This window comes from Triplophysa rosa, linkage group LG1, assembly GCF_024868665.1.
Source record: "Triplophysa rosa linkage group LG1, Trosa_1v2, whole genome shotgun sequence".
NCBI classification, from domain to species: Eukaryota; Metazoa; Chordata; class Actinopteri; order Cypriniformes; family Nemacheilidae; genus Triplophysa; species Triplophysa rosa.
Genome location: NC_079890.1, coordinates 9,327,312 through 9,341,372, shown reverse-complemented (window position 1 = coordinate 9,341,372; position 14,061 = coordinate 9,327,312). Strand labels below are relative to the sequence as shown.

At 41.3% G+C, this 14,061-nt stretch overlaps 1 protein-coding gene across 1 annotated transcript; it reads right to left on the bottom strand.

The window, feature by feature from the left end:
• Positions 1 to 1,054: 1,054 nt before the first annotated feature.
• LOC130545992 (uncharacterized protein F54H12.2-like) lies at positions 1,055 to 2,362 on the bottom strand. The gene has a single exon (XM_057321043.1). The coding sequence runs from the start codon at positions 2,360 to 2,362 to the stop codon at positions 1,055 to 1,057; it is 1,308 nt and encodes a 435-aa protein (XP_057177026.1).
• Between the last annotated feature and the right edge of the window lie 11,699 nt (positions 2,363 to 14,061).

The window sequence follows — 14,061 nt, the reverse complement described above, 5'->3', positions numbered from 1 at the left end:
AAAAACAGTGGCTACATATTAGAAAAAATGTCTAAAGATAAAGGATCGTCTATGTGGAGCTCGACGGGGGAGTTTGTGTTTAGGGGGAGCGTCATACCAGGGTCGCACATGCTGGATTTGATAAAAAATGTTACCAACCCGCAAAAGGTTAGGGATGACAGAAGACCGGTAGGATGGACAGAGTTTCTTCGGACCTTTGCCGAATTAAACATACCGTTTTCTACTGTTCCGAATCATCACGTTAGACGCGCTATTAATTCGATAAGAGGCACGCCTTTGCGACCCACCGCTCCAGTAACTCGTTCTAAAAAAACCAGGAGGCAATCACGTGCGTCAGCGCCTCGATATGCCTTTTCTGAATCATCATTTCATTCCACTTCTATGGATAGAAGCGCGTGGCTAGAATTTTGACGATAATAGTGTACCCGATGGACTATCTCGATAATAAAAAACAATTTAAAAACCACATGTCTTTAAGAGTTTTTATTTAGTTGTACAATGTATGTTTATTACTTGAATATGCATGCAAAATAATTACAGGTCTGCACACACAGAATGCATCAAGATTTTTCATGAAGTCGGTTCATCCATAATTTTTTCACAAAGAGCGACGCCATTTTGTCATTTTTAATATAATCATCGCTATACAGTCCCATCACATCATTATAGTCGAGACCCTTGGCTATTTGATAGAGAAAGAACACGCAGTGCTGTCCGCAAACGTCTGACGTAAAATCCTGAACTCGTCTGGTCGAATACCGCGTATCCGAGCTGTTGGTTACTAGAAAGTTTTTGATGGTGCGGGGAAAACGTTCATCGTCGGGCGGATTCCCGAAACTGTCGAAAAAACACGCGGATCCCTCTCGACCTAAATAAATGGCTAATCAGTGCTCGCTGGGCAGCTCCGAAGCATGGGTGTTGATTATTGCCGTCACCGGTAATGTCCTTATCGGCCTTTCGGGTAGTTGATCGCATGCGAGAACGCCGAGAAAATGAGCGTTACGTGAAATTTTGTCCATGATTGTCGTGAGCTGCAAAGTGTTAATTTTATAGATCAATAATGATCGACCAGGATCTGTCTGCGATTTGAAACTTGAATGATCGAATCGAACACCGCGTAAACGATTAGCGTAATGGTCTTAGCTAGCGCCTTTTTGAACCGCACTTCTAGCCTTATGTTCCCGGACTTGACGAGCGACAGGTGCTGTCCGCACTCTTCGTCGGGTGTTAGGTTAAATGCGAACAGGCTGTAGCCATTCATAAACTCGCCTCTATCGAATGCGAGCCCGTGGTTTTTCAGATGTCTCCCTGTAGACATCACCAGCTGGTAATATTCGCGCACCGCGGCTCCTGAATCGAAATCCGGCTGTAGCGGCTTGGCGGGTATTTGTTGACCATCCACATAAATGGCCAGGAACTCCATGTCGTAATGATTGAAAGTGAATGGATTTTTATCGTACGCTCCGGTAAAGGCGTCATTATCGACCATCCCCAGAATGATTGATTTCGGCAGCGTTCCTAAAAACAAGTTTTCTTGATTTGAAACGCGGGATCCTGTAGGTATAGAAAGGGTTTTGAGGCATACTCTGTCTATAGGGTACTTTGCAGTAGCGGTGAGCAGAGCCTGGGCATGCCCCAGTCTCACAGACGGCGACACGCTGACTTTCTTGACAAATAGGGATGCCGAGACGATTTTTACTTTGTAGGCCACATCGTCGCTTCTCATCAGACAGAATTCGTTTTTGGCTCTGATCAAACGTATTTTAACGTCGACACCGTTTAACAGTAATTTTTCTTGAAAGAAAATGTCGCTGTGAATAGGCGCTAGTAGCTCTACCACCTTGCCACCCTTCGTGTAGTTCGACCTTTTCGTCAGACCCTCGTTATCGCCTAACGGGTCATTCTCGTCCATCTGTCCGGCCTCGTCCTTGTGAAACAGACCTGATGTGAAAACCGTTTCCAACGCATCTTCACTGTAGTTCATAAGACACTCGATCATGCAGCGATAAGGGTAGGTGCTCGAACTCTGCGATATCAAACGGTCTCCGAGACTCACGTCGACTTGTGAAAATATGGTGGCTCCGGGGTAGTTTATCAGACCTACCGACGCGGGGTCAGGTATGTCGCCGCCGTTAGGTTTTGTTATTTTAAGTCTGAGAAAAAGTAGCGTATTATTTAAGTCCAAGTAATCTTCTCCGGTCCCTGCGATAAAAAACTCCAATGGCGCAGAGTCTGATATAGCGGAAAAAGGCGGTACTTCTAAATAGGTGTTTTTCTCGAGAACCGTCTGCGTCGGTGGAACTGTAAATAAATCCAGCTCGGACTTGATACATTCCCCGGACATGCTGTGCAGTAATGCCATGTTAGAATATGGTCTTTACGGATCTCTTAGCCGACTTGCTTCGCTTAACAGGTTTCTTACGCTTTCTTTGCGCTACTGAGCGTTTCTTCAGGCCGCTATTTGTTTTCTTTATCGAATAACCACGCCTCCTTACCCCCGGCGGTTTAGTCATACGTTTACGAGCCATGACCATCAGACCTGATCCGTCTTGAGTCTTATGAGCTCTCGACAGGGCGGTGGTGACGACATCTGACACGATGTTTTTAGCAGCCGTTTTTAGGTGCGGCTTAGCGATGCTGAATCCTTTTTTTAACAGGGGTACGGCCATTCTGAACAGACCTCTGAAAAGACCTCCTAGGCCTGCACCGTACATAACCCCTCCTCCTGCATATCCTGGCAATCCTCCGCCTGCCTGATTACGGTAATAGTCGACGTAATCGTTCGTATTCATAGCGTGGTGGTTATAATAATTCATTTTTCAAATGTCAACGCAGAAAATTCAAGGGATCGGTCGTCGTTCAATTCTATGTCGACGTCTGTGAAGACCGGAGCGTAATGAGGATGTCGGTAACCAACACGTACTTATGTTAGTTCATTTTCAGAGAACGGATTGTTTCGACGGCTTAAAGTGTAATTTTACAATGACCTTTCCGTGCGTAAATGGTACTTCGAGGTTTTGATCGTCCTTCAGTAGCACATCGATGTCCGTGATGACAGACTTGTTGACTGCCACGTAATGAGGCTTCTCATAACGAACCGTAATCGATTCCTTATCTTTACCCGAAACATGAACACATCTCAAAAGGGGCACATACGAATCGCCCACCGTTTGGTATTCGATAATGTCGGTGTACACATAGATCGTATAGAATCCTGCGTGGATATCGGCCTGATGAGGGGCGTACGTGACAACATCTCTTTCAAAATCAGCTTTTTCATCGTAGTTGATTAGCCCCAAAGCATCGTCAGGTCGCACACCTAAGATATTGGCTAGCTTGCCGTAGAACGATATTGAAATGTTAGGCTTCGCTCTCAGAAAGACTTTGTTTGTCAAGCGGTCGTGGCCCAAGATCACCGACGGGGCTAGTACTTCGTTTATCACTTGAATCACAGCCTGAACATTAGCGTAGTACCCGGGGTTTATACTGAGCGCCTTTGAAACAAATAAGCTGGATAAGTAACCGCTTTTTGCGTGGCGGTTGGGATTCGGGGTAAAGTCTATCTTTTTTCCGTCGGCAGCGCTGGTGGGTTGGATGTGTAACGTAAAACCACCATCTTCCCGATTAAAGTTGTACCAGCTCCTAGGATATTCGATCTCGCACAATCCTACGTGCCATCGGCCTTTCAAGTTGATAGAAGAGGCTAGTTTGGTTCTGTAACTAGATATCCGATTTTCAGGGTAGACCGACATAGAAGCATTGCACGGGAGCGTAACGTAGAACCCCTCGTCGTCCATGTTAGTCGTTGACTCGAATGACATAGCAAATGATTCTACGAGGGTTTTAGGGCGCTTGCAAGTCCACCAGAACTTTTTTGTCTACATAGCTGTTAAATTTCGAGGGCCACCCCACCCATTTGACTAAAACGAGCGTATTTCGGCCCTGTTTTTTCTGTCCTAAAATCTTTTCCACTTTAAACGTCTTGTCTTTGCTCACGATTATTTTTTGTAACTCTTCCTCGTAAAAAACTCCGTCGATGATTTCTCCGTCGTAATCGGACAGTCTGTAGACCGGCGGCTGTCGCGGTATGCAGACCGCTACGGTGAAAAATTCTTCCGTGTAGTTCTGCTCGTAACCTTTGGCGAACACCCCTCTCACTTTAGAAATCCTCACAACGTCACCGACTTTAAATTTAAACGATCGCGCTTCGTTCTTTGTACCGCCTTGCAAGTTTTGAAACACCAAAGCCTCATTTTCTCTGCACACGTCGATCGGTCGCATTCTAATACTCCGTTGAAAACTGCTGTTGTAACCTTGCGTGATGTCTTGTAAAACATCTATGTATCGTCGCGAATTAGTGGCCGTTAAAAATCTCCACATGCGACTTTTTAACGTTCTGTTAAAATGCTCGACGACGCTCGCTTTCAAATCGGTAGCCATAGCAAAATGATAAATGAATCTTGAAAATAAAATAAAATCTTGAAAATGTTTATTAAAGAATTCTTTCCCCAAATCTGTCTGTAATTTGCGCGGTACGCGTCCCTCGTCGAGTATAGATTCAAAGGCTTTAGTAACCTCGGGCCCGCTCTTATTCTTTAGCACGCGCGTCCAAGTGTACTTGCTAAATACATCTATGCACGTTAGTAAAAATTTATGATTATCGTTTTCCGCGGAATAGGCGGTCATGTCGACAAGATCCGCCTGGAACTGAGTATCCATACCGTACACTATGACTCTATTCCGTTTGTATTTTATAGGAGCCGTTCTATGCGGCATGTAAGCGTCCTCGACTGATAGCCATTCCGTAACCTGTTGTTCGCTCAGGTAGACACCGGTGTCGTTTAGAATGGCGTCTTTTAATAGTTTTTTACCTCCTAACGATCCAGGGTTGGACGGCGTGTAATAAGCTTCCTTCATGAGCTCTGCCATGTTAGCGTTGCCTCTCTCCATAAAAGAATGAATAACAAAATGTATACGTTTTAAGATTTTATTTAAAAAATGAATAGCGATACATGACATAGAAGAGGATAAACAATCGGTTACTAAAATAAGGCATAATAAAACAATGGTTACATAGGTGCTAAAATAAATCATAATAAAACAATGGTTACATAGACGGTAAAATAAACAATGGTTACATAGGCGCTAAAATAAGTCATAATAAAACAATAGTTACATAGACGCTAAAATAAACAATGGTTACATAGACGCTAAAATAAGTCATGATTAAAAATGGTTACATAGGTACTAAAATAAGTCATGATTACATGATATGAACACACATGATTACATGATGATCACACGTGTGATAAAGCCTTATATATTATCCAGCGAGCACAGAAAATATACGCAGGACATTAGGCTCTTGTCGAGAATGTAGTCGACCAGGGTTTCAACAATTTTACCAACGTTGTGTTTCTCATTTTTCGAAATCAGGGCCACGCACAGCTCTGTTACGTACGTGCACATGCACATGATCTCTTTAACATCTAGCTCGTCACTGCATTCAGACACTACGTCCAAAACTTTTCTGATGCTCACGCAGATAGGCTCTTGACCAATCATGCAGAAGCCGATCATTTCGCCTCACGAATTTGACAGTCCTTTCACCGTGATCATATTTTTCTTGAGATTTGACAGACGAACGCTATCCGCAGAGCAGTCGTTTTCTGAATCGCAAGAAGCGTTGATTAACTTAAGCATCAGGTCCACCATCTGTCTTTTGTAATGCTGTTTAAAAATGGGAGCTATGATCTTTTGGCCGCTGCAGCCGCTTCCCATCTTGTCTTGTTCAGGCTTTGCTTGCATCTGTGCTGACGCTTCGGGCGGTATGCCTGGAGGCACCGGCGTCTTTGTCCGATTCCGTTTGGGAATACCAGGTATTGACGACGTCGCAGAAAACCTTGTCGGTGTCGCTGTTCAGAAGACTCTGTCGGATCTCTTCTAGCTTTGTGACGATGTATGGCTCGACTTTCAGTTCGTAGTAGATAGCACTCGCTGGTCCTTGTATCGCGCGAGTATCTGCCTTAAACCCGCAGCATTGTAGTGCGGATGCGGCGATGTGGTAAAGTTTGTCTTTAAACAGCTTGCGGCTGAACTCTAAAAAGTGCGAGGTAAAATAGTACGATGTAGGTTCAAACAGACAGGAATGCTGCATCTGGCTCAGGTGATCTATTTCGCACCCCAGACACTCTTCTTTGAGCTTGACATTGATGATGTGCTGTAGTACCACGGTGACCACGCCTTTAATGACATTGTAGCCGAGGTCCGTGAAGAATCCGTCTGTGATATCGATCGGAGTATCGCCCACTTCCATTAGGGACCCGGACGATTCTGCAGGATCGTCCGTCTGTATGTGGTGTACCGCGTTGTCATCGCGAGCGTCAGGAACGGTGTGGAGAGAATAGTCGCTGATGTTTTCTGAAGCGTAGTCTTGAGACATTGTTGCGGGAGAGGCTCTGTCTACTGATTTTTATAATGGCTATAGTAAATGGGCGGGGACGGTCCGACGGCCCACTGGCTGCACGCGCACTTCTCGGGGTGGAACAGCTGCACTTTAACTCTGGAATAGCCATCGCGCATATCGCACCACTTGATCATTCTGTTGATGTTGGAAAAAAGGGTCTCCAGGACATAAAGGTCAGCCCATTTGAACAAAAATTGCATCTCGTACAGCTCGTGATGTTCGTCGTGCAGGATAGCCCCGGTGCGATCGCGAAGCTTTGTGTTGTCTTTGCAGAAGAAAAAGTAAACGCAGTCATGGTGTTTCTTTTTAGAATGATCGCCGACCACATGGTAACGACCGTTGGGCATTTCCGAGTCCCACTCGGCGATGTACAAAGGTTCTTCGCGACTGTCTTTTAAATCCTTCCAGACGTAGTTGTAAAACAACGTCCAGTCCTTGTCAGGGAACTCCACGCAGGTGTCTTGTCCGGGTACGTATTCGCCTTTTTTGTCGGCGCTGTAGAGGGTTACAACTCGAGACTCTTTGTTAAACGCATAGCCTATTACGCGGTTACTCTCCATCAAAATTTCGTCCGTCACGTTGTTCTTATTTTCGTGAAGAAACTTTGTCAGACCGATATACCCTCGTGGTTTTTTCGGTGCCAGAGCCAGATTCTCTTCGAATAGATCGTCGTCCCATTCTCTTGGTGGGGTTTGAGGAGAGCTGCTCGCATGCCATGTTGATGTCTGTGTATTTTGCCCTCGCTATTTCTCCCCTTTTATTAACAAAACCCCCGTTTATGCATGATGACGAAAGCGGCGATGTGGTGTGAACATGAGCCAGATGCGCGACAATGGTCTAGAGAATGACATGATTGACGATTTAAAACGTTTAAATCATGAGTACAGAGAGGTCCGGATATGATTTGTCACGCATTGCCCGAGGGCGAAAGCCCAGCTGCGATCCTATACAACGCATCCCTGTGTCGAGATAATACGCTCGCTCGTAAAGCTACACAAATACCGGTCGTAATCCGGCCAAATTTTCACGCTAGGGATGTAAAACAAATCATACCCGATTAAAAGTCCGACGCTGTCGCCCTGCCGGATGAAAACTCTGAATTACGTACCGCTTAAACGTCACGACGATTTACGAGTCGGTGTGTTTGCAACGCTGGAATGTCTGAAACAGTCCTTTCAGTATAACGGCAGGAATGTGATCTTTCAACCAACGTAAGTTTTACCACAGCCTATGTTTATATATATATATATATATATATATAGAATGCTTTATTTAATTACTTATTCATTCCTTGCTTTGTTTATTTACTTATTCATTACTTGCTTTGTTTATTTGCGTATTCATTATTTATTTAATCACTTATATAACCAATTCTTTATTTAATCACTTATTCGCCGATTTATTGTTTTATTTACTTATTCATGCATTTATTTAATCACTCGTTGCTTTATTTATTCACGCATAAGATACGTGTCAACCTCATAAAAACATGTCCAAACATGATCTCCGGAAAAGATAGAAAAATGTTTGGTAACCGTACGGGCAAAAGTTCAAGAGTTCAACTCCAGACGTGGGCAATCCCTCACGACGTGGACAGATACTGTCAAAGGGCAAAAGTTCAACACAAAGGGGGCGGATACGGTCAAAGGTCAACGCAAAGGGGGCGGGCCCTCACAACGTGGGTGGTCCGGAAGTAATTCAACCCCCCCGCAAAGGTCAAGGGTCACCATCAATCATTTTGACACAATGACCCCTGTATTTACTACTTACAGGATTTGATAGCATTCAACATATCTGTAATGCCTTGTTCTGTGTCACCATTCTGGTGATGATGGTGTATTTAAATTAACATTTTTCTTTTAATAGACCATCATATAGACTCTGGCTGTGCTGCAGAATTTGTCCTTGTAGGAGGCTGAACAGGTATTCCTTTCAGGTCTGGATTACCACCTCAGGTAAGACTAGAAAAGGTATGTTTACACAATGCCCAATTTACTCAAGTGTTTCCAATATTTCGGTTAACTTGGCAGCAATTATGTTCTGTTTTTATCATTTCAGTAAATCACATGTATGTACCTGCAGCAGTTCACCGCTGTCCTTTTTAACAGCGTTGTGTCTCATTCAATGATAGAAGGGTTTTAAGTCCATAATGCAATTGTCTCTGAATATGAAATATAATCAAAAGCATTAATCACACATTGCAAATACATATAACTAAAGCTAGTGTGCCACACAATTTTAATTTAGAAGTACATCACAACACTTGCAAGTAGTCCATTGTTATATGTAGTACTGTTACATACTTCATAACTTAGATTTGAACATTCAAGGATCACTTAAAGACAAAGTCATCTGACGTTACACAATGTTTGTTGGTATAGAGAAAGCAAACAGTCTTATCTAGAATGATTATTGTTATAATCTCTTGTGTGGTTTTAAGTCATATTAATTTGTGTATTAGTGAAAATGAGCCAGTGGCTTTAATTTCTTGTTACGTAAAATGACCACTAGAGGGTGGAAAATGTCAATTATTTCTATTTTCTGTGGTCACATGTTAAAAGGTCAAATTGTGTTGAAATACAATAATGTTATATTAATTAAATATAAACTAATTATATTTTGTGCGTGCGTGCGTCCTGATCATTCCCTGTCCCAGAGGCTGTGGCATAATCAACTTTGCCGATGACCATGACCTGATCTGTCTCAGACAGTAAGTGAAGTGACAGTAAGTGAAGCACAACAAAGTAAATAGGTTCGCTATAGTCTTAAGAGTGCTTTCTCGTGATCTCAACTTAATTCAACATTTTAGCCAATGCTGCCACATGGCCATTTGATTTACATGCCACAACTGAAAGTTCTGAAGAGGCTTATGGCTGCCCTGGCCTAAATGTTAGGTTGAGAGGAGAGGGGGTTTGGTGATAAGGCAAAACCCTGTGGAAGACTGAGGTCTTTCATCCTGCCCTATATAAGGGGTGTTTGGCAGTTGTTCTAGCAGCCTTATCTGATGGGACTTTGGGCATATGCCAATGTAGCAAACGTTTTAAGAGTTAGGCTGTGGAGTGTATTGGTGGGTGTATATTATCTTCACAACTCCTACAACATTGTAAAAAAATTATATTTTTTTCATATTTACAGGACTCAGCAGGGGCACCTACAGAATTATTGGGATAATAACATCTGTTTGCTTAGTTCATGGAGGAGTCGGACCCCATGTTTTTTCTAATACACTGCTCTGCCAGCTTGTTGGAGAACCCACCCCCCCCTATTGACATCTTGGAGGTGGACGATGATGACCTTAAACAACAGCTACAAAAGGCCAATTGCAAATTTATATGACAGAAAATAATACCAATTATTAATGGCTAAAAAAAGTTTTAAAAATGTCAGCTCTATACATTTTAGGAATATTTAAAATATATTTAAACTCCAGGTCACAAGGTGGATGGCAATAACATTTTATGCAATTTAAATAAACCAACAGAACATGGAATTGTGACATTAATTAACAGCTTTTAAATAATTATTTGTTCATTGTAGATTCAACAAGCTGAAACAATTGAGGAAAGCCAGGGAAGCTGCAGATAAGGCAGTCCATAACCTGTCACTTCTTGGGTCCCTGAAAGTCATTGGGTCATTCAGTGACCGTGATGACATTTTGTCATCATCATGTCACAGGCTGTTCCCATAAAAATGTTTATGGCATTAAAAAAAAATATATTGTTGGATATTAAATAGTCAATGCAAGTTATTTATAATGGTGAGTTAAAGACACTTACAACACTAACACAGTGTCAAGAAAAGACATTAGAAGCCATTATAATTTTTCGCAATGTGACAAACATAATAATGCAAGCAACAATTACATTAGAACAAGAAGGTTGTCGTGTTGCGTCTGGTGTTGACACGGTGTAACAAGACTTCACAATAATGGAATGAACAAACCAGATTGAAATTTTTTATGATTATGCATTTGAACAATGATAACATTACAGGCTGTAAAATGGTCAATACAAGCCATTGCAGACTAAGACACATTAATACAACATGATACAACTGAGATTTTTAACGCTTTGCATTTGTGAATAAAATATACCAGACTTGAAAAGTTATGCCAGTGAATATGATTGCGCTAAATGAGTTGGAACAAAGACATATGGGAACTATAATTCATTGTGAATGGCAACGGTTTGTGGAGTGCCCTCTAGTGGATGACAAGAGCACTCCAGCTAGTGACAACAATAAAACAGTGTCATTTTCATTCTTTCCTGTTGCAGAAATTCAGAGTTTAAACAAGTGATGAGAAAAGCCACAAGGGTAAACATTAGTAGGCTACATTTGAAATATAAAAACATGTAAAAAATGTTTTACAGACTATGGGTTAAAATGGATAAATGAGATAAATATTAGAAATATTGGTTTTGGTAGTGTTCACAAAGAAATATGAAATTAGCTATTTTATTTATCACGAAGCCTAAAATCACATGTGTGGGCGTCGTCGAAGTATTGTATAACAAGGCTCAAAATATATTAGGTTACAAGAACAAAGGCATACAGGTATAAGGTAATAACATGAAGAGAAACTAATGATTATTGTTGTCTGGTGTAATTATCCCTTCAGGTAAAAGTACAAAAACAATAGAATTAAAACACCTGAAATATCAAGACTAAACGTTAATGTGACGAATAAATTAAAACAATTTTACTTTGAGTAGAATACAAAAGTGTATTTCGTATTCTGTAATTTTCTAGATTTGTATGTAAATGAATTTGTGTTGTATCTCTCATACAATTCTTAGAGTCCAAGAGTCATGTTTGTGTCTGGAATAGTGAAGAATATGGAGTCTGTTGTAGGGCAGACAGTTGTATTTACTACTGTACTATACAGCTAATGTCATGAGCACTTTCAGACAAAGCAATGCTGTATAGTTTTATCCCGTTTTGCAGATATTGCAGTAATAGGCCGGGTGACAGACAAGCCCGTATCAAACAGAGTAAAAAGAGCACATTCAAGTGATGATATTTCAAAGCAAAATATTCAACAATAAATTATTACAACTGGCAAAAGACACAAGAAAGTAGAAAAACATCTTGCTTATTATAAGGAAACCAACAATCAAATATTTAAAAAGTACATATAAGCATTGTACAATAAGTCTAAAAATATACTGTATGTTATGTCCCACACTAAGGCAGACAGGTTACCGCTTTAAATCAACTTTTAGACATTTAACAGACACTTTTATTTCAAGCGACCTACAGAGAGATTCGGAAACAATAAAGTGATATGTCATAGGAGGCAAGAACACATAAATTACATAATTACAATCTAGAAATATATATTCTTAAATGTGCCATTGTTACTCTTGATATTAATGTACACTAACTGATGCTCGCCTACAGAACTATCATGGACCCGGAAACAGTATATGACAGTAATGTAAACAGTAATGCCTGAAATCTACTTTTGATATTGAGATTTTATTTCCACATTTCATTTGTTTACTTACATATACTCTATTTTATATTTCATTCTATATTTATGACTTACTCAGCACCTTAGTTTAATTTTAATCTCATGTTTGTACTTAATGTATGTCTTTTGTTATATGTTCAATGCTTTGGCAATATTGTAAGAACATATTGCCAATAAAGTACTTGAAAAAAAAAGACCTACACATATGGTGGTGCGTGACGTCAGGCTTAACAAGCGGGTGGCGGCGACGTCCTTATCCACGACGTTAGTGTCACGCGTCAGTTGTGACGACGTTTTTATCCACGACGTTAGTGTCACGCGTCTGTTGTGACGACGTAGACTCCGTTCATGTAAAAGTACATGACAGTCTCCTTCGGTAGGTAATCCGTGGCACATTTCAACCGTCATATACAGACGTCATGTTGACGTCACGTTAGAAACTATGGAAGGCCGAGGGGGCCAAAACGTGTGAAACTCAACTCAACTCAACTTTATTTATAAAGCGCTTTTACAATTTTCATTGTTACAAAGCAGCTGTACATGAGACATATTGACTATAAGCAAAATAATTAAAGTTGTACCTGCAAAAACAAGAAAAGGTTGAAAACACAGAAGACAGACATACCCACATACAAAACACTCCACACACACAATATGCACACGTACTAACACACATAGACATAGAGACACACACACACACACGGATGCGCACGCACACACACACAACACACACACACGTACGTACACAGACAAGTACGCACACACACACATACACGCTCAGTGAGAGCACACATTTAGGATAAAGGAGAGAAACTAACATGTTAACACGTACTACGCGTTAACGCGCAATTTACGCGTTAACACGTAATTACGTGTTAACACGTACTACGCGTTAACGCGTAATTGCGTGTTAACACGTACTATGCGTTAACGCGTAATTACGTGTTAACACGTCGTTTTGTGCATGCACATTGGACCACGGAGCTTTACCACCACCTACTGGCGTGGTGGTATTGCTCAAACAAACAGAACCAACAGACTAGGCTTCTAAATTGCAAGATTTTATCTAAAATATATTCTGAACAATGTATTTTGTGTGCATAAGTAGTCTACAACTATATAGAATGATTACACACTAATTAAAAAATTAACTATTGTTTAAGTTGACTTTTTAAACGCTGAATGTCATGGCCATTTTCAGCATCAAAATATAAATTGTGTAAGTTTAATTGCACATGTAATGGTGGTAATTTTTAAAAAGGGACTTTTATTTTGACGGGGAGGGCAGGGACGTCTGGGGGGAAGGAGAAGAAGGAGAGACACGCCATGATCGCCACGTGAAAAGTTCGCATTTTCCGCCTAAGATTTAATGAAAGACAGTGGTATGCGGTCAGTTTGAGTTTCGTGAGTTTAATGTGCACTGACGTTATCGTGTGAAACTAGGGACGTAGTTAACACAGAAGTTCAGTTGAGTGCGTCATCGGAAGCAGGACGGTGTTGGAGGCCAGAGAGGGGAGAGAAAGAGTTGAGAAAGAGAAAGAGCGTTAAAGTCTTTTCTTTCCTTTTTGAGTATTTTGCACTTGTGGGAGAGACTGAAACCGTTACAATCAAGTTTACTTTTGAAAAAGCCCTTTTGAAGAACACTGCAAGCTGTCGCGTGGGTCCCGTGTTTGAGCGCCATTTTGTTCCAGAGAGTTCCGAGTTTTCCTGAGCCGTGCTGAAACCTCGCTTGTTTTTTTTGTTTATTACCCTGCCATCATCTCGACATCTCACTGTCCTGTCGCAGCTGTTGATCTCATTGTTGTAAGTCATCTCAAGTGGACTCGCCAGTCATCGCATCAAAGCCGCCGTTGCCACAGACTGGTACAAAAGTCCGTTACACACACACACAAACACTTTACTGATATTGATTGAGTCGAGCCGAGTGTTTAAATTAACTGAGAGTGTCAATCTGAACTGTGACTGAGATTACTGAATCGAAGGGAAACTGAATCCACGATTCATAAGAATCATTTGAGTAAAGTCACGAATGTTTTGTATTCGAAGTGAGTTATTTGGCGTGAATCATTTGTGAACTGATTATTTCAGAGGTGTCATATACTGTTTTGATGCTTTAACAATT